Consider the following 18597-nt stretch of genomic DNA (forward strand, 5'->3'; position numbering starts at 1 on the left):
CTCAAAAACCATGAGTGTGATTCCATACCCTCCAGACTGAGGAGGAAGAAGGCGCGGTCTCCTTTGATGAAGTTCCTGCTCCTCAGCCTACTGTGGGTGAGGAAGCTCCATGTCCCGTAGCCTGGGCCGCGATAGTATTGGCTGCCGTCAGGCCCGTCCACTAGCCAGCCCAACTTCGTGGGGTTGTCCCAAAGGTGCTCTGTATCTGGGAGAGACAGGCCAATTGTCGTCATAATTGATGCTATTTTATTCTCAACAGTAGAAAATAACTCTTTGAACAATACAGCTGAAACAAGTTTAACTGAATACTCTGACCATGCATCTAGACTGCGAGCAACACAGTCAACAAGTCCCCGAAAGTCCATGGACCAAGTTACTCGCAGTGTGTACTGCTACTAGCAGTTACTCTTTTTTAGCGACAGTACAACACACTCTACAAGGCCAAAGTTACACACGTTCAAACCATTGAGATATAAGAAATATGGAGAACGCGTCCCTATCTCCTCCCTGTATGGTCTATTGAAGCCAAAATCTTCTCAGATCAGAGAACCTGAGAGAGTGCGCACTAGCTCTTTTGGGTTGAAACCTCAGTCTGAGCCCCCCCCCCTCCTCTATACTTTCCAGTCCCCAATTCAGACTCCCTATTTTTGAAGCCCATGCGGAAATTGCATTCTTTCAAATGGCCAGTGGGGGGCGCAGTTTGTGTAGCACTCCCCAGGAACATCCATAGAGAGCCGCAGTAACGAGTCCGGAAATCATCGATGCTAACAGCCCTGGTTCAACACAGTTTTCGCCTATGGGAGTTTTGAATGGGTTTTTGGCGCGATGCTTCTAATAAGCTCTCTGGGCAACGCTGGCTTAATCAAACGCGAACCAGATGGTAGTAACATCATCTTCACACATGAAGACCACTTTTATGAGTTTTGAAGCTTTTATGTGCCGTTAAAAGGACGGCTAGCTAGCAAACGGCTAAATGAGACTACACTTTTGAGTCGATGGGGATATATACGTCAATAACGTCACCACTTCAAAGGGCGAACACGGAAATTCTCTTTCCCTCACCTGGTTCAGCCCGTTCAGCCCGGGGTAATCAGTGCACACATCAACAACAGTCCAGGTTGAGTGCTGACGTGACGTGGAAGCCTATGCGACAGTGTGTAGTTCTGGATTAGCTTAGCTGGAGCATTTTACTTCTAGGGCTCGCATTTACGCTTCAAAACTCATGAAAGTGGTCCTCATGTGTGAAGATTATCCCGCTGAACCTTGGTTCGCGTTTGATTAAACTTGCGTTGCCCAGAGACCTTATTTGAAGCATTGTGCCAAAAACCCATTCAAAAATCCCATAGACAGAAACAGTGTTGAACCAGGAAGTTCGGGACTTCCGCATTCAGCCTACAAAAATACGTCATCCCTGCGGCTCTCTATTCAACTCTATGGGAAACGAGCCAACTTCTCTCTCGGTCTATGTCTTAAATAAACACTTTCCAAATGAGTTTATGGTCTGAAAAAACAATTTCAAGTCTTTTGCATGCTCTAACGTGCTCCGTTTTCCAAATTATAGCCCCATTTCGAGGAAAATTGACGACAAACATCGGATAGTAAGAACAGTAATACTTCCGACTGGTAGAGGCAGCAATGTGCTGCAAGGCATCAGGTCGCAAGTAATAGTTATGCAAATAGCGTTACTTTATGATATTTTAATAATGTTAGTAGACACACGTAACTACGGTATATAGATACCATACATCTAACGTTCATAACATGGCGGACCATTTAACGTTATCTATACCGTTAGATAAAGCCTTAAGCCTTCTCTGTAATCAGATCATTGGATTCAGCCCAGAAACCGGAGTACATTATAACGTTATAAATATAGTCACGTTATAAACATAGTCACGTTATAAACAACTAACCAACACTGGGGGTCCGTATGGAAACAGTGTTACTCGAAATGGTTAAAAGTTAAGTCAATTTGGTCATTCAGTAGCGTTTTACTGCAATGTAAAGTAAGTAACGTTAGCCGCTACCATTAGCCAAAGTAGCTGACTACCCATAATGCATTACGGCGATAAGAGAGACAGGGCAAATTCGGAAACTCCCCCGGCAGCCGCTAGGGGCAGCCGGCCCCTCTCCTCGTACTTCCGTGTATTAATCCATTCAACCAATCAAACGAAATCAAACAATATCGGGAAGTGAGCTTCATTTTGCTGTGTCAAAGTCAATGAGCTCCGTTGGTCCATTATATACAGTATATGTCAATGATACTTTCTTATGTAGAGCTGCTGTTTCTAGAATGCGCACAGTGCATTGTGTATTTATATACAGTCTAGCTCTGTAAATATGGCACTTTAAGTTGTAATATTTTTTGTCTCGTCAAAAGTAACCAGGAAGATTCCCACTATGAGATCAGTTTATCAAAATGACGCCTGTACGACGCCTGATTTTCGTTGTCGGAGATTGAGCTGTATCCATCGGTATCAGCCAGACAAGTCAGACCTCCGGGCTCCTCTTCAACCCGGGCTGCTCAGCAGCCTCGGCCCGGGCCCGCTGAAGAGGAGCTTTCAGCCTCCCACCGGGGGAAGTTTTGATTAACTTTATGATTTAATTCCTTTTGGAGCAAATGTTGGTTTAACAAATCTAACCTTGACGCTTTACGTTACGTTGTTTACTGGTAGTGTGAGTACAGCCTGTAACGTTCTATTTAATATAGCTCAGTGGTAACATTAGCCTAGTCCGTTAGCCAGGCTGCCTGGTCTCGTCTCTGTAACTAGGTTATATCCTTACAACAGCTAAGAAAGGAGCTTGTGAAGAACGAACATCCCCACAGTCAAAGCACTTCCCTGAGATATCTATATAAAAAAGTTTATTGCTTTACTACCAAAAATAAAACCTCCAGTGTCTGTATAAGCTAAGGCTAACCCGTTAGCGATTAGCTAATGGCTGGTGATTGTGTACAATTGTGTATGCTAGGCCCCATGTTATACCTGGGAGTTAACATTATAAAACACATTTCCTGGCATATGCAGGCAGTTGGACAACCTGGTAAGTTCTGAAAATATGTGTCTATTATTGTGTTATTCCAGCTATCGTTATCGGATTTTAAGTTATAGTAATATTAAGCCGATAAATAATTAAAAACAGCGCTAACGCTAGTGCTAGCCTAAGCCTGCATGTTAAAAACCATTGTGTACCGATAACGTAGCTGGAGTAATTAATAAAACACATATTTTCTGAACTTACTTGTCCCCAACCAACGGTACTTCCTCGCGCACCTTTCTTAAAACAATGTCCTTTTTATTGCGGTCCACACAGACAGCAGCGTGCTGGCCTTCCAAACGTTGCCGTCTGCTGGATGTAGCCTAGCTGCGTTAGATAACAGATGAAGCCGTGTGTCTTGTCTATGACGATAGATCTATAATATAAAGAGCCTGTCCAGCCAATGACGGCTTGAGACTGGCTGCCACAGCTGTTAATCATCCATTTTTATATGTCAAATAACTACTTAAAAACAAACTGACCAGAAAAATTACCACTTGCACAGGCATTAGCGTGATAAGAACTATCTAAAATGATACAAACCACCTTTGGGAAAGCATTATCTGACGTACACTGTGATTGTTCCGGTTGTCCATTTCCCCATCCACTAACATGGGGAGGCGGGCCTTGTGACCTATACTGGCTACAGCCGCCAGAGCGGCAATCTAACATGCAGCGGCTTCACTGAATGGGACCAGAGGCGGCGGCCATCTTTTCTATGTCGATGGTTCAAACCCTCGTTCACTCACCATCGGAGAAGAGCTTGTCGGGGTCGGTGGAGATCATACGATGCATGCTCATTTGCTGTCTGATGTCTGACTGCTGATCCATCAGGGCCATGGTGGCCTGCTGCCAGGGACACGGCCACTGGAGGTTGTGGTCATTGGGACCCGAGGTCAGGTGGAAGAAAGCAGCCATGGACCCTGGCCGCTTGCTGCTTCCGTTGAGGTACACACTTACCTAGGGAGCAGAGACCAGGAGAAGTGTGCCAAATTGCACTTATTCTCATCTGTCTTTGAGTAGCTTTTCATGTTCTTGGAATTTTTTAGTTGGCCTTAGCTGTTTGCCACCCCCCCCCCCTAAATTCCAAAAATATTGCTTAGAATTTAATTTCAGTGTGACTTTAAGATACAGTAGCCTACATATACTTGAGTAGGATATTTTGATACTCATTCTACTCTTGGTGTGTGCTAAGCATCTCAATATTCTTTGCATTCATCACGTAGCAGAAAGTCACATTTGAAACAGGTGTGCACCTGGAAGGAGTAACCTGCTGGCGACAGGAAGCGGGGGCTGTACATCATGGTCCCTTCTGGTGTGGTGGCGAGGAGAGCGCTGATGTTGCGGATGTGCCAGATGTGCTGAGGGCAGATGGTGGATGACAGGTTAATGTCATCCAGAGAGAAACCCCCCGTTGCTGCTGTACCATTTCCCTTCACCCCCTCGAAAACCACGCGGGACTTTGTCTCCACATCCAGATTCACATAATGCAGGTCCCAGGATCCCCAGACACCTCCTGTAAAGACAATCAATCAATCAATCAATCAATCAATCAATCAATCAATCAATCAATCAATCAATCAATCAATCAATCAATCAATCAATTAATCAATCAATCAATCAGCTTTATTTTCAGACTCAGTCCATTAAAAACACAATAATACATCCCCAAGTAAAATAAAAACCTTGCTACAAAAAGCAATTATACCAATGTTTCCACAGATGTGACTGGTATTGCGCGGCACTAAAATGAGGATTTGACAGCAGCATAATGATGGCATTCTGAGAATACTTCAATCAGCAGATAAATTTGTACATCAGATTTCTCAAAAAGCGCCTGAAAAACAAGTCACTTGCACTACTCCACCTGGTTTTTTTAAGCAATATCCGCATTCAAGCAACCTGAAGCTTATGGATACAGAATAGAACATGTGATCTTAATAATGATTAGTTTATATAGTTTATTAGTTCACCTTCAACCAGAGAGGAACAAATCTGCAAATTATTATTATTATTCTAGGCTCTAATTGTAAAGTAAAATCTTTGTCAAATCTCTACTACATGCATCTTTTCATTTCAATGCAAATCATATACTTTTGTTCTTTACTGTTAAATACCTGAAATACTCTTGAAGGGCTTCAGTGTTCCATTGGGGTTGAGTTTGTCATATTCTCGCACCAAAATATTCAGTACATCGTCAGCTCCCCCGGTGTTGTGGAGGAAGAACTGCAGACACTGGGGTCCAGGTTTAGGATACAGGATACGGCTCTCCAGAAATGCATTGTCACCAGCTTCACCAGATGCAGTACTGAAGTGCATAAAGTAGCCTTTTCCTGTGGGCAAGAAGATCAAAAAGAAAGTAATGGCAGTTTATTTTGCTAAAGGAACAATCCGTGAGACAACAAAGGGTTTGGAGTGGACATAAGTGTCATAGTTTACAGTTGATTTGTGACTGTAAGTATCAATTAAAAACAAGGACATCACAACCTCATCAGGTAGCGACCAGATGTGCTTCCAATAGCCAAAAATATACAGAATCTAAAAAACACACCATCTGAACTACAACTACTGCTGCTGGTACTGGGAAACATATGCAACAGTACCCATGATTCCTTGCAAACATTGAGTACATAGAATAAAGATAAATCCTTAATATTTTTCATTATGAAAAGTTTCATCTTTCATCTTTCATCATCGAAAGACTAAACATAAACTCCATCAGTGACGTGATCCATTGTTCTGTTGGTGTATGCTGCCTTGTTGAAAAATGCTTGTGCTTTTTATATAATGTACTTTTTAATACCAAAACGGTGTTGTGTGCTATTGTCAAGACTGGGCTATTGAGTATTTTACATTGTGACATTTGTACTTAGTTACTTCAGAGACGAACAGACACAAGAGATCAGTGAGGCCACGGTGTAACATCCTGCAATTTTCAGTGTACTTATGTTGGAGATGAAAATACCCAAGCCATTTTCAAATCCAGTATAGTCAGTGGCGGACTGCATAATCGGGCACGTCGGGCAAATGCCCGGTGGCCTGGCCTGGCCTGGCCTGCGAAAAAAAAAAAAAAAAAAAAAAAAAAATTTGCAGGCCAGGCCAGGCCACTCACTGAACAGCAGGCCAGGCGCCGCCTACTGGTTTACTAGTGGTTTTATTACTTTATTCAGGTTTAAAGTGGGTGCATCTCATTGTAAAATTGGACTTGGCCCAAATTGGGCTTCAAACAGCCCAAATTGGGCTTCAAACGGCCCAAATCGGGCTTCAAACAGCCCAAATCTGGCTTTAAACGACCCAAATCTGGCTTCAAACGGCCCAAATTGGGCTTCAAACGGCCCAAATTGAGCTTCAAACGCCCCAAATTTTTCCCCGGCGCCCTTCGGACGCCGGCACGCGCGTCGGCCCGTATCGGCCTGGCCTGCTTGGTATCTAATGCCCGGCCTGAATTATGATCCCAGTCCGCCCCTGAGTATAGTGATACATCCTACTGATCAGAAAACCCTTATATAGTCAAGTCAAGTCAAGTCAAGTTTATTTGTATAGCACATTTCATACACAGGCAATTCAAAGTGCTTCACATAAAATGGCTGACAAGAAAATAAAAGAATAAAAGAAGAGAATAAAATTGACATTAAAAAGCATCACAACAAAACTTTAAGAAGGAGCATAAAAAGCGCATTAAGCAACAGGCGCAGCAGTTACAAAAAGAGCTAAAAACGTATAGAGGACTCATTGGGTTTGCATAATAGAATAAATCAATTTTTCTATATTGAATCCCCCGACATCATGACTATATAAGAAACATGACTACACACACGATTGGAAAAATGTCCATACCTTTATAACAGTTGGACTCGAACCTTTATAGACCACACATCTCTCCTAAAAAACAGCTGTCAGCAGTTAAAAGCGACGGTAAACATAAAAGTCTTTAGTCTTTAGTATATAGATGAGACAGTGGACAGAGGAAACGGACTAGTCACCTTTGCATTGACCCATGTTGGTGAAGTCAGTCTGAGGTCCTCCAGTCACAGAGCTACGTTGTTCCCACTTAGCGTTCCCTCCAGGACCCTGGATCATTCCACAGATATTATCCTGCTCAAAGTTACAGGTATCCACAAAGCTAGAAGAGGTGGCTGTGGAGAGGGATGGGGTTAAACAATCAATGTGTGCAAAAGATTTACCACCAGTGACCATACCTGAGAATTTAATTTGGGCGAATTGGATGAATCTACGCCTACGGCATCACAATTGGTGGAGATGGGATGCCCTTCTGTGCAGCCTCACTTTGTGATTTAAACTCATAAGACAGGTGGAACATGCCAAATACACATTTTGTTACATGATGGAAATCAGTCTATATCAGGTCTCTCAGGCATGTCTGGGTCAGATCCTCCTTTCAGATCATCTTCTGCCCAGTGATGCAATGCAAACGTCAACCTGAGCGCTTAAAAGTTCCCCGTAGCTGCTTTGAGGATGGACATTCAGGGGGAAATCATTCCGAAACGACTTCAAGATGCCGATGTGTGTAATGTGGCATTTTATTTAGTATCGCGTGATTTAATTATAATCAGAGCAGATTTGGTGAAATACTGAATCAGCATCAACATGTGCCAGATACTGTAGACTCTGACCGTTGTTGAAACTTTGCATTCGTATTATGATGGGGAATTAGTTTATTGTTAGGAAACACTTAAAACACATTGTGAGGCACTAGAAGCACGAGTATGCGCATACTCATACACTCATACATAATCACATTAGAGAATTACAAGCATTATCTATATTCATTATTGTTATTGTTGTATATTTAAGCAATATAGCATGAGAGCTAGTGTGTTGTGGCAAATATATCCCGCTGATCAGTCGTTATCCCACGAGGCCGCAGGCTGAGTGGGATAACAACTGATCAGCGGGATATATGCCACAACACACGCTGCTCGAGTGCTATATTGCTTTTATAAAACGGTTTCCAAGTATGATAATATAAATATAATAATAATACTATAAGTCCGACTGGCATGGTATTCTGATAGAGTCAGTTGAAACACTACTGTAAGGCGGATAGACGTGCGGGTGATTTGATTGGATCGTTCTGGAGACTGAAGTTGACATTGGCCAATCCTGGCGCTTGCTGAGAAGCTGAGAGCTTTCTGGAAAGCCGACAGGCAGCTCGAGCGCAGCGCTGCATTCTCAGCGCTTGCTGAGAAGCTGAGTGCTTTCTGCAAAGCCCGACACCAACTAACGTTACGGGGTTAAATGCGGGGTTAAATGCGGGGTTAACAGCCGTTTTTTTGCAAAGAAGACATTAGCCCGCATCTATTCTTGTACAAAACATAATTTTCTGCGAAGTATTAGTAAAGTTATAAGCGAAGATCGATTCACAAGGATCTGACAGCTGTCTCCGCCATTTGTTTTTTTTTTAGGTAACCAAAGGCTTTTAGTAAGAGAGTTGCCATGGCAACCAATAACCCATGGCCATGGGTTATTGGACTCGGTTACGGGATTTATACAATGGCTGTGAACCAATCAGATTGCTTGATTTGAGAGAGCCATTTTATAATTATTATTATTCTATATACATCTATATTCTATATTGTTATTAGAGTTTTTCTTTTTATTATAAAATTGCTCCAGAATGTAGCCATCCTTCAGATGTTTTGTACGCTTTATTATTGCGGTGATAAGGATCATAATAAAATCATACATGCCCTTTAATAACCTACTGATCGCTTTATTGGCAGTCCGGTTGAGAATCAATCAATCATGTAATGCCATTGGGTTATTATAGGACAACAATGACTTCGAAACATTGAACTTGACCTCCTCCTGCACTGGTTCACTGATTGTTTGATTAACCAGCTGACTAGTTGAGATAACTCACTGCAGTTGTAGAGGCGGTTCAGCTTGAGAAGGTCACTATCACTGAACTCCATCCTCTGACCGATCACATCCATGAACTGGGGTAACTTGGTGACAATGACCGGGTCAGAGGCGTTGCTGAAGGTCGTCTTGCTGTAGTGCATCACAGAGCTGTAGTCATAGGGCACGTCCAGGGCGCTGGTCACTGTGTCGCCGTACGTCTTGAAGTTGCTCTCTCTGCCTGAGGAATGCATTATGTACAATATAGCTTCAGAAAGCAGTCAAACGTATAGATGTTTTATTTTGAAAGGACAAAAAGAACTTTGATTTGCAATAGCACTCTTTTGTAGGAACTATCATTTTCAAGTGTTTCGGATCACTGTTACCAGGTTTAATGCGATCCCACATGATGTCGACATAGTCATCGCGGTCAGCTCTGGCCTGCTCATGCGTGAAGCCTAGAGCATGCAGGAACTCATGCTCAACCGTTCCCAGATGGTCACAGTTTCTACCAATGGATAGCCTCTGCTTCCCCCTACGACGGTTACCTACAAAGGAGTAGCATCTAGAGAGAGAGAGAGAGAGAGAGAGAGAGAGAGAAAGAAGTCAGGTTTCCATCCACCTGTTTTTATGCGAAATTCCAATTTGCGCATAAAAAAACTGAGTGGAAACACTGCCTAATTTGCAAAAAACCTCCAAATATCGCAAAAAGGTTTTCACGCTTGAGGGAGGCGGAAAAGTCAGGTGTATCGATAAAAGGAAAATGCGAAACGTGCGGTGGAAACAGATGAAGCGATATTCTGTTGTCTCTCCAGTGAAAAACCATACAGTTTGCCTTGATCACTGCAAAACATGACATGCCGTGTAGCCTACACACAAGGGCTACACACGGTAAATTATGATAAATACGTAACACAATACTCGCCGTGGTAAACAGAAGAAGACTGGGATACTAACTTTAAGGCGACTCTATCTGCTCCGTGGATTATAACGTTATACTTGCCGAGTCGCACCTGAATCCAGAAATGGCGTTATGGTACCTTTGTCTATCAAGAAACTTTATGAATAACGTTAGATGTGTTTAATAGAGCTGTATATCGGGTCTGATCAGCAGCTCAAACAGCCTCAAACACGAAGTGATTGGCAGCTCTATAATTCGCAAAATAGCAGTGGATGGAAACGCACATTATTTCGCATTTTCTTTCGCCGACTTTCTGAAAATGCGATTAAAAGTTGCGATACATTTGGATGGAAACCCAGCTAGAGAGAGTCAGTGGAATAGGCGGTGAGGCCCAAACTGCATTAGGCTATTCAATGATAGCAGACACTTTGGCATCAGTTACGACAGGAGTACTCGACTTCCTTTGCCTTTTCGGTTTGTCCCTTTGTCTGTTAGCAGGATTACAGAAAATCTACTGATCCGGGTCAGGTCAAGGGTGGGGCTAGGGAAAAAGAGCCATAGCTGTGGATAGGAAGGTCCTAGACCTAGAGAGTCATGGTTCGAGGGATGGGTAGGGGAGTGGCGAGGTGACTGTATCAGGGTGGTGGGAGGGGGCGTGGCCAGGAAAGGGGCATGGCTAGGGAAAAGGGGCCATAGCTAGGGATAGCAAGGTCGTAGAGATTCGGGGTTTGAAGGATAGATAGGCGGAGTGGCTGGGGGAATGTGGGTGGCTACAAAATGATTTTCATTTTTACACAAACCCCACATTGAAACCCAAGCAAGACATTCAGCCTGGCCCTAGCTGAACACATCAGGTCCACTGCTGTCAGGTGCTGCATAAATCAATGTCCACCATGGTGTGTGTATCTGGTAGCATGCGTCATTGCTCACCCACGGCCTTTGTACACAGATATGTAGTTCTCCTCTCCTTTCCAAGGTGTGAAGTCAATGCAGGTCTTCAGTCTGTACTGGTCAAAGGCCTTCAGAATCACCCCCTTTGCATTCATCTCTACACGTTACAGTGTAGAGCGTGCGCGCACGCACACACACACACACACACACACACACACACACACACACACACACACACACACACACACACACACACACACACACACACACAGAAACTAATTTGGTACAGCTCCATAATAACTTGGTAACTACTGTGAACATGAGTTTCCATATGACAGCATCTTACCCAGGCTGTCCTCTAGGTAGTAGGGCACGGTTCTTGGCCAGCGATACTGATCTCCTATGATGGAGTTTCTGCCCTCTGGCTATTTGGAATAAAGAAAAAAAAATACATATAAACAATTATTAACTAAGTACTAGGGGTGTCACGATACACTGAGTTCACGATACGATACGATACACGATATTGGGTTCACGATAACGATGCGATACGATATTTTAACAATATTCTTTTGCGATCGATTTGTAAGTTGAGGGGCCATCCTCCACGCTAATTTGAGTAATTTCACCATTTTCATCCTCCGTGTCTGTAACGTCCCTCCTGTTCAAACGAAGCAATGAAAAGGAGAGCGAGCATGCAATCAGATGCAGATCAGTGCCACCATGTTCAGCTTCTTTTTCTCGCGATATGAGATTTCATCTCAACGATACATATTGTCACGTTTTGATATCGCGATATATTGTGGGACGATATATTGTGACATCCCTACTAAGTACATGTAGATTTCCTGAAGACAGTGAAGGGTATCACGTACTACACTTATGTAACTATTTGGAGCTCATGTATCAGAAAACGTTAGCGGACATTTCTTTAACTTTGCTCCTACTAGGGCGGGGCAATCATTCATTGTCTTTCGATTGTCTTTCAATAGAATGTTATGAAATAGTGACATTAAATTATTGTGATACACAATTCTGTTTTGAAAGTAGTATTTGAAAATATCAGAATGATTAGTTATTAGGTATAACTTTTTGTTGTGATATCAGTTTTGTCCCTATCACCCCTGACTTAGCGGCTATATAAACTGCACACATATAGACTTGAATGTACAGATGAATTGAGTAGCAGCAGTTAAGTGGTATATCTGACAAACTATCTTACCATATCCTGTTCAATATCACCCTCCAGGAGGTCCAGCCCTGCCTCTGCAAAGCAAAATGTTTGTTGAAAATCCTAAAGGGGATATAGACAAATTCTACAAAAGCAAAACATGAACATAGTCTTAGAGACCTTCGTTGATGTTGAAGATGTCCCAGTCCTGACCTTCGTCAATATCAATTTCTACAAATGAAAGAATAAACAATTTATTGCTCACATAGGATTATAGCACACTGTGACAACATGATCAGACATGTAACAACACCATATCACAATCAGAGGTGGAAAGTAATTTACTACTATATAGTAACTAGTCTCCCCTACTTGCTATACTTGAGTAGATTTTTAGCAGTTAGTTTTCTGATTATTACTGTATATGTAAAAATCCAGTGGTGTTGTATAAAGCACTCGAAAGCCATACTTGAGTAAAAGTGCAGATATCTTACCTGAAAATGACTTTGGTAAAAGTGAAAGTCATGTATTGGAATACTTGAGTAAAAGTCTTAAAGTATCTGTCATTTACTGTACTTAAGTATCAAACTTAATTTTCTCATATTAAATGTACTTAGGTATTGAAAGTAAAAGTAAACGCTATTAATAAAAAGGCAAGCAAAAGACATGCCTGGGCTTGATTTCCTTCTTCTTCTTGGGGTTTATAGCGGTTGGCAAACAATTTTATGGTGCATGACTGCCACCAACTTGTGATAAACGTAACTTGCAAGTTAGAAGCACTGATTCGCCAAACCTGCTTGCTTGCAGGCTATACCAATTTCTCCTGATTTTATTTAGGAATTAAGATGCTTAGGGGAAATTTAATGGAGCAAAAGTATACATTTTATTAAATGCAGTGGAGCAAAAGTGAAAGTTGTCACAAATATAGATACTCAAATAACGTACAGACACTCCAAAAATACGTAAGTACTGCACTTAAATATTATTACTACATTACATTATACCACTGTAAAAGTCTGTACTTTTACTTATACTTTAGAGTTTGTTTCAGTATTTCTTCCTACTGTTGGCTGACTAGGTTTACTTATCATAATTCATAGCTCATTCACTAATTGAATGACTTCCATGACCACACCAGAGCATTTTTATCTTTTTTGTTTTTGGTGGAGGAACTTACTTTAGTAGACAAACTATAGTATTTGAATGCATTTTTCGTACTAGCTTTTTCTTCTGTTATTTTAAATTCTCTTTGAGTAAAACACTGACTTTCTCTGCATAGTTTTGACCATAACATGAAAAGCTTGGTAAACCATCTGGCTCACCTGTTTCACCTGTCAGCTTAGCCGTGCTCTATTGGAGAAAATAATCAATCAATAGAGGGGGGGGGGGGAAGGAAAACATACAGTATAACCTCACATCTAAAAAGACAAAGCCTGGCACAATAAATTCAAAGATCATGGCAGAATTAATGGCGCCTTCCTGTAGACCATAACAAAATACGAAAACAATTAATTAATTAATTAGACCAATGGTTCCCCAAGTGGGGTATGTGTACCCCCAGGGGTACGTGGAGGTTCTACAGGGGGTACTTGAGAGAAGGGGGAAAATAGAGAAATGTAAGAATAGAGTGAAAAAGTCACACCCTTTTCCCGGTTAGGCATAGGACATACCAAGGCAAGGGAGCAGGAAGGTGGGTGCTGAGGGTGCTGCAGCACCCCCTGGTGGCGAGAGATGGGATTTTCGAAATTGTTGGATTTGGCTGTCTTGTGTTTATACCACCAACAAAATGCATTAAAAAACAGTTTGTGCTTCTCAGCTGAGCTCTAATCTTATTTAATACGCTCTCTCTTAAAAAGTGTTTGATTTTCATCATAATCTGGTTTTCCATAATAATAATAATCAGTTCAGTGTTTATGCCTGTGTTGCTGTCTGTTGTAGTGTAAAACGACTAAAGGGAGAGCAGGTGCTTACATGAAAGTGAGTGAGAAAAGATACTGAATAATGACATCACAACAGTATAATCCTAATGTTAATTTAAAATTAAATATTCTTCTAAATATGGATGAAAGTCCAAAAAACTTAAAATTTTCTTCAACAAGATTCCATTCCTTACAGCACCCCCTACTTAATAATAGTTCCAGCGTGGCTGTACCAAGGGATTTAATCCGCCAATCTTTTTTTCCATGGACATTTCGTAGAATGCTTGGTCAAATCAAGCGATTCATCTAGAATCAGGAGAGACCATAGAACATTTCTAGCATATTGCATTCACTTCAATTCTGCCGTTTTTCTGAATTAATGAGATAGGTTTTAATTAAAAATCTGCCCTGTTTTTCCTGAATTAACAAGATAGGTTTTCATAAAAATACGTAAATTCTATCCTGTTTTTCTGAATTAACGAGATACATTCTCGTAAAAAAAAATTGCTCTGTTTTTCTTAATTAAGATAATAACAGTCCTGTTTTTCAGAATTAACAAGATAATTATTTTATAATATATAGCGTACAATACATTTTTGTTTTTGTTTTTAGGTTTTGGTCTGAGTTATATGGTCTCCCCTGAATCACTTGGTTTGAACAAGTATGGTAAAACGATTTTTTTATAAGCATTTTACGAAATGTAGATGGAAAAAAGAATGACAGATGAAATCCCTTGGTTCGTATGCCTAACCCGGAAGGGGGCATGACTTTGGCACTCTATATATCATAAAAATAAATGAAACGTTGAAATAAATCTACTCAGAAGGCACTAATTGCGACTCTTTCACTCCATTTCATATTTTGTAATGTTATATTCTTCAAAAGGTGGGTTACCATCATTCATTCATTGCATCATATGGTTTTCTCTTGCAGTTTTCTAAGAAAAATGTTGTACTCGGGTAACAAGGGTACTTGGATTCAGAAATCAGGGAATGGGGCACTGAAGCCAAAAAAGTTTGAGAACCACTGAATTACACTAACAAAATATATCTAATGTTGACACATTTAACTTGAATATTTACTAGTCAGATTGTTGGATTTGCTCACACCTTGAGAAAAATAAACCAAATATTACATCAATTTCCTTTGCAGTACTCCTGTTATGAAAGTGGTTAACTCAGTTAACATGTATTACATTGTGATTGAGGAAATAGAATATCTGAATTGAATGGCTTACCAAATTATTCTATTGATTGATGGTACATATTTACTGGGGGAAATAAATAAATTTACATCATGGGAGATAACACATTAAAGCTAGGCCACTTGTTTGAAATTAAGTTGTACAATCTAGATTTTTATGTTATGTGCAAATGCAAATTAATATTATTATTACACTTACCAATCCCAGACCCAAGAGCAGAATTATCCACCTGGATGCCATGGCTCCAACCAGCTATAGATACACTCAGTATAATTGCACGAGTGTCGGTTCACCACTTAAGTACAAAAGCTGCCACACTGCAAGGCATGCGAGATTGGTGTGACATGGTCATGTTTATGGTCCAGGTTGTTGATTACATGGCTGTCAAATTAATCATTAATTTAATATTGAGGATTGGCTTATCTGTGTGTAGCCTCATAGGACAGTGCAAGTGTGTGTGTGTGTGTGTGTGTGTGTGTGTGTGTGTGTGTGTGTGTGTGTGTGTGTGTGTGTGTGTGTGTGTGTGTGTGTGTGTGTGTGTGTGTGTGTATACGTGCACGTATGGCAACACTCCGTACTTTCCTCTGCCATCCTGCATTTCAAAATCCTGCTGGGTGACTGCATCCTTGCTCTGACCACACCCACTTTTGAACTTTTGAAAGTATTGTTACTATCTTGAATGGTGTGGACGTTATTGCGCTTACAAAGTGGGTTTTTCTTGAGTCTGTTGGTGTAGATCTCGGTAAGGGATGACCTATGACCTATGATTTTAGATGCCGTATGTACGGTTTTGTTCAGACATTTCCGGTCCTGAGTTGAGGTATTTCCGTCCCAGACGGTTATTCCAAAGGTGAGGATGCTCTCAATACCAGCTCGGTAGAATGACATCATTCCCTCACAAGAAATAGAACACTTTTCCAACTGTCTTAAAAAGAAAAGTCTCTGTTGTGCCTTTCTTCAGCACTGTTGTGGTGTGTTGTCTTCCCACTTTAAGGAAGAGGAAACAGTGATGCCCAGGAATTTATAGTGCTCCACCTGTTGAATTTCCTGGCCATTTATGACCAGAGGTAGGTGGCCATCGTGCCTCTTACGGAAGTCTACCACTACTTCCCTTGTTTTTTGGATGCGTTCAACTCCAAGTTGTTGGCTGCCCACCATTGGCTGTTTCATTGTTGTTAGAGATTAGTCCTACCAATGTGGTATCATCGGCAAACAAACATTTTAACAGACGAGGAAGTGGGAAACACAATCATTTGTATAGAGAGAATATAACAAAGGCGACAAAACGCACCCCTGAGGGGCCCCCGTGTTCACAAACAACAGGCTTGGAGAACTTAGTTAGTGCCGACTCCGACTACCTGCTTCCTCCCCTGCAGGAAGTTCAGGATCCAATGGCACAGGGATTTCTGGACCCCCAGTTGGAGAAGAACATATTTGTCTATTGGCCATAGATGAGATGCACTGCCTGGCCACATGGTCTTTCTTATGCTTCTTCTATATAAATTAAGCAACTTCCAAAATTGGACATGAATAATTAAATGATCAGGCTTGTCATAACTAACGTGTAGATTGTGCAGTCCTCATAAAATGTGTGATGTAAATTGTCATGTAGGTGGTCTCGAGCCAGTTCTACTCAATACTGGACATGTTTTTCCTTTCAGGGGGTTGTGGACTGTTTGAAAGTCGGAGTGTGGTGTCAGCACCAGTGCTGATGCTGACTGCAACAGTGACACGATCCATCGCAACTCAAATAACAGAACTAATGCACCATGGAGACAATAGCTGTTGTTCCAGACAGGTAATAACTTGTGTTGTAGTTGTAGTATATGGAAAACTGGATCTATATACAGGAACTGAGTATACAAGCACACACCCACGTGCACTTGCATGCGCACGCTTGGGTTAGACTGAGCGTCCCTGAAGCCCTCATAAACACATGCTAGGAGACACAAGTTAGACTACACAATGGGTCGTAAATGTTAGGCACACGAAGCAAAAGTGCATGACCTCAGTGGGATTAACTCACATATATGAGTAGACACAACAGTACACAAGGCTTAGTACACACACAGCAGCGCACAGATGAGACTAGGGGTCAGAGGTTAACCCTGCAAGGGGCAGATAAGTTGCACAAGCAGTTAGCAATCTGTTTGACCAGGTTGAATCGAGGGACAGACTTGACTGGTATAATTTAGGACAATGGAATGGTCAACGTCCTAACATGTGTCATATAGATTTAAGGTAATGGAGGGACATGTTTTAACAACTGGAGGTGGTTAATCAATCAAGTTTGAATGACAGGAGTAGGTTATAAACTGCATGCAGTCAAGAACAAGGGATGCCAGCACTCGATGAATGTCCTTTCAAGGTTTTTATTCCGTCATCAAGACCTGCACAACGGACATTTCAGCCAACAGGCCTTGCAGCCTGTTGGCTGAAACGTCCGTTTCAGGTTTGTAGAGTTTAATAAACTCTACAAACCTTGATGCAACCTCCCTGGCTGATACAGGAAGTGCCCATCATGCCTGTACTCCACAACCACCTTGGCTACATCAGCTGCCTGTCGCTCTTGCTAGTGGTTATGGGGGCATTTGGTTTTGGCAAGTCCAGAGGTGGACTTTTTTTTTTTAACGTTTGGATGATTTTTAGCCATATTTAGAGGAATATCTAATTTTAAATTAACATTAGGATTATACTGTAGTGATGTCATTATTCAGTATTTTCTCCTTTTCTCACTCACTTGGTGACCTGCTCTCCCTTTAGGTCAATTTTACAATTACATTACAACAGAGAGCAACACAGGCAGAAACACTGAACACTGAATTATTATTATTATTATTATTATTATTATTATTATTATTATTATCACTTCGAAACAGTGCAAAACTTGTCATCTCAACACAAAAATAAAATAACAATAACCGTATACGATTATAGCAGCAGCCAATGACAACACATTCAAGCCATCCTAAAGTGCGTTAGTGAGTGCAGTACAGAGTCCGGGTCTGTCTGTCTCTCAGGTGTAATAATCCCACAACGATCACGGCTTTAACAAGTGTCACAGGCTGTGTAAACAGTGTAAAGTGGGCTCTAGGCGTCAGGGGCAGTTGCCCCCTCAGATTTTGAAAAAAAAAATAATAATAATAAAAAAAAATTAGGGGCACCAAATTTTAAGGGGGACAAAATGTCCCCATGTCCCCCTGCTTCCGGCGCCCCTGCTACAAATGAAAGAATAAACAATTTTTTGCTCAAATAGGATTATAGCATACTGTGACAACATGATCAGACATGTAACAACACCATATCACAATCAGAGGTGGAAAGTTAATTTACTACTATATAGTAACTAGTCTCCCCTACTTGCTATACTTGAGTAGATTTTTAGCGGTTCGTTTTCTGATTATTACTGAATGTAAAAATCCAGTGGTGTTGTATAAAGTACTCGAAAGCCATACTTGAGTAAAAGTACAGATATCCTACCTGAAAATGACTTTGGCTCGCATTTACGCTTCAAAACTCACGAAAGTGGTCCTCATGTGTGAAGATTATTAAGCTTGCGTTGCCCAGATACCTTATTTGAAGCATCGCGCCAAAAACCCATTCAAAAATCCCT

At 41.3% G+C, this 18597-nt stretch overlaps 1 protein-coding gene across 1 annotated transcript in view; it reads right to left on the reverse strand.

Moving 5' to 3' along the window:
• Nucleotides 1–18597, reverse strand: part of LOC310786214 (meprin A subunit beta-like) — a gene marked incomplete at both ends in the record, with an annotated part of 58498 nt that overhangs the window by 33095 nt on the left and 6806 nt on the right. Inside the window, 11 exons of the mRNA XM_083647383.1 lie at nt 29–205; nt 3786–3996; nt 4293–4552; nt 5154–5369; nt 7020–7172; nt 8921–9139; nt 9285–9463; nt 10730–10847; nt 11037–11115; nt 11913–11956; nt 12042–12092. Coding sequence (XP_083503509.1) covers nt 29–205; nt 3786–3996; nt 4293–4552; nt 5154–5369; nt 7020–7172; nt 8921–9139; nt 9285–9463; nt 10730–10847; nt 11037–11115; nt 11913–11956; nt 12042–12092 — 1707 coding nt within the window. The remainder of the gene's footprint in view (nt 1–28; nt 206–3785; nt 3997–4292; nt 4553–5153; nt 5370–7019; nt 7173–8920; nt 9140–9284; nt 9464–10729; nt 10848–11036; nt 11116–11912; nt 11957–12041; nt 12093–18597) is intronic.

Source organism: Poromitra crassiceps (genome assembly GCF_964638095.1).
Source record: "Poromitra crassiceps genome assembly, chromosome: 12".
NCBI classification, from domain to species: Eukaryota; Metazoa; Chordata; class Actinopteri; order Beryciformes; family Melamphaidae; genus Poromitra; species Poromitra crassiceps.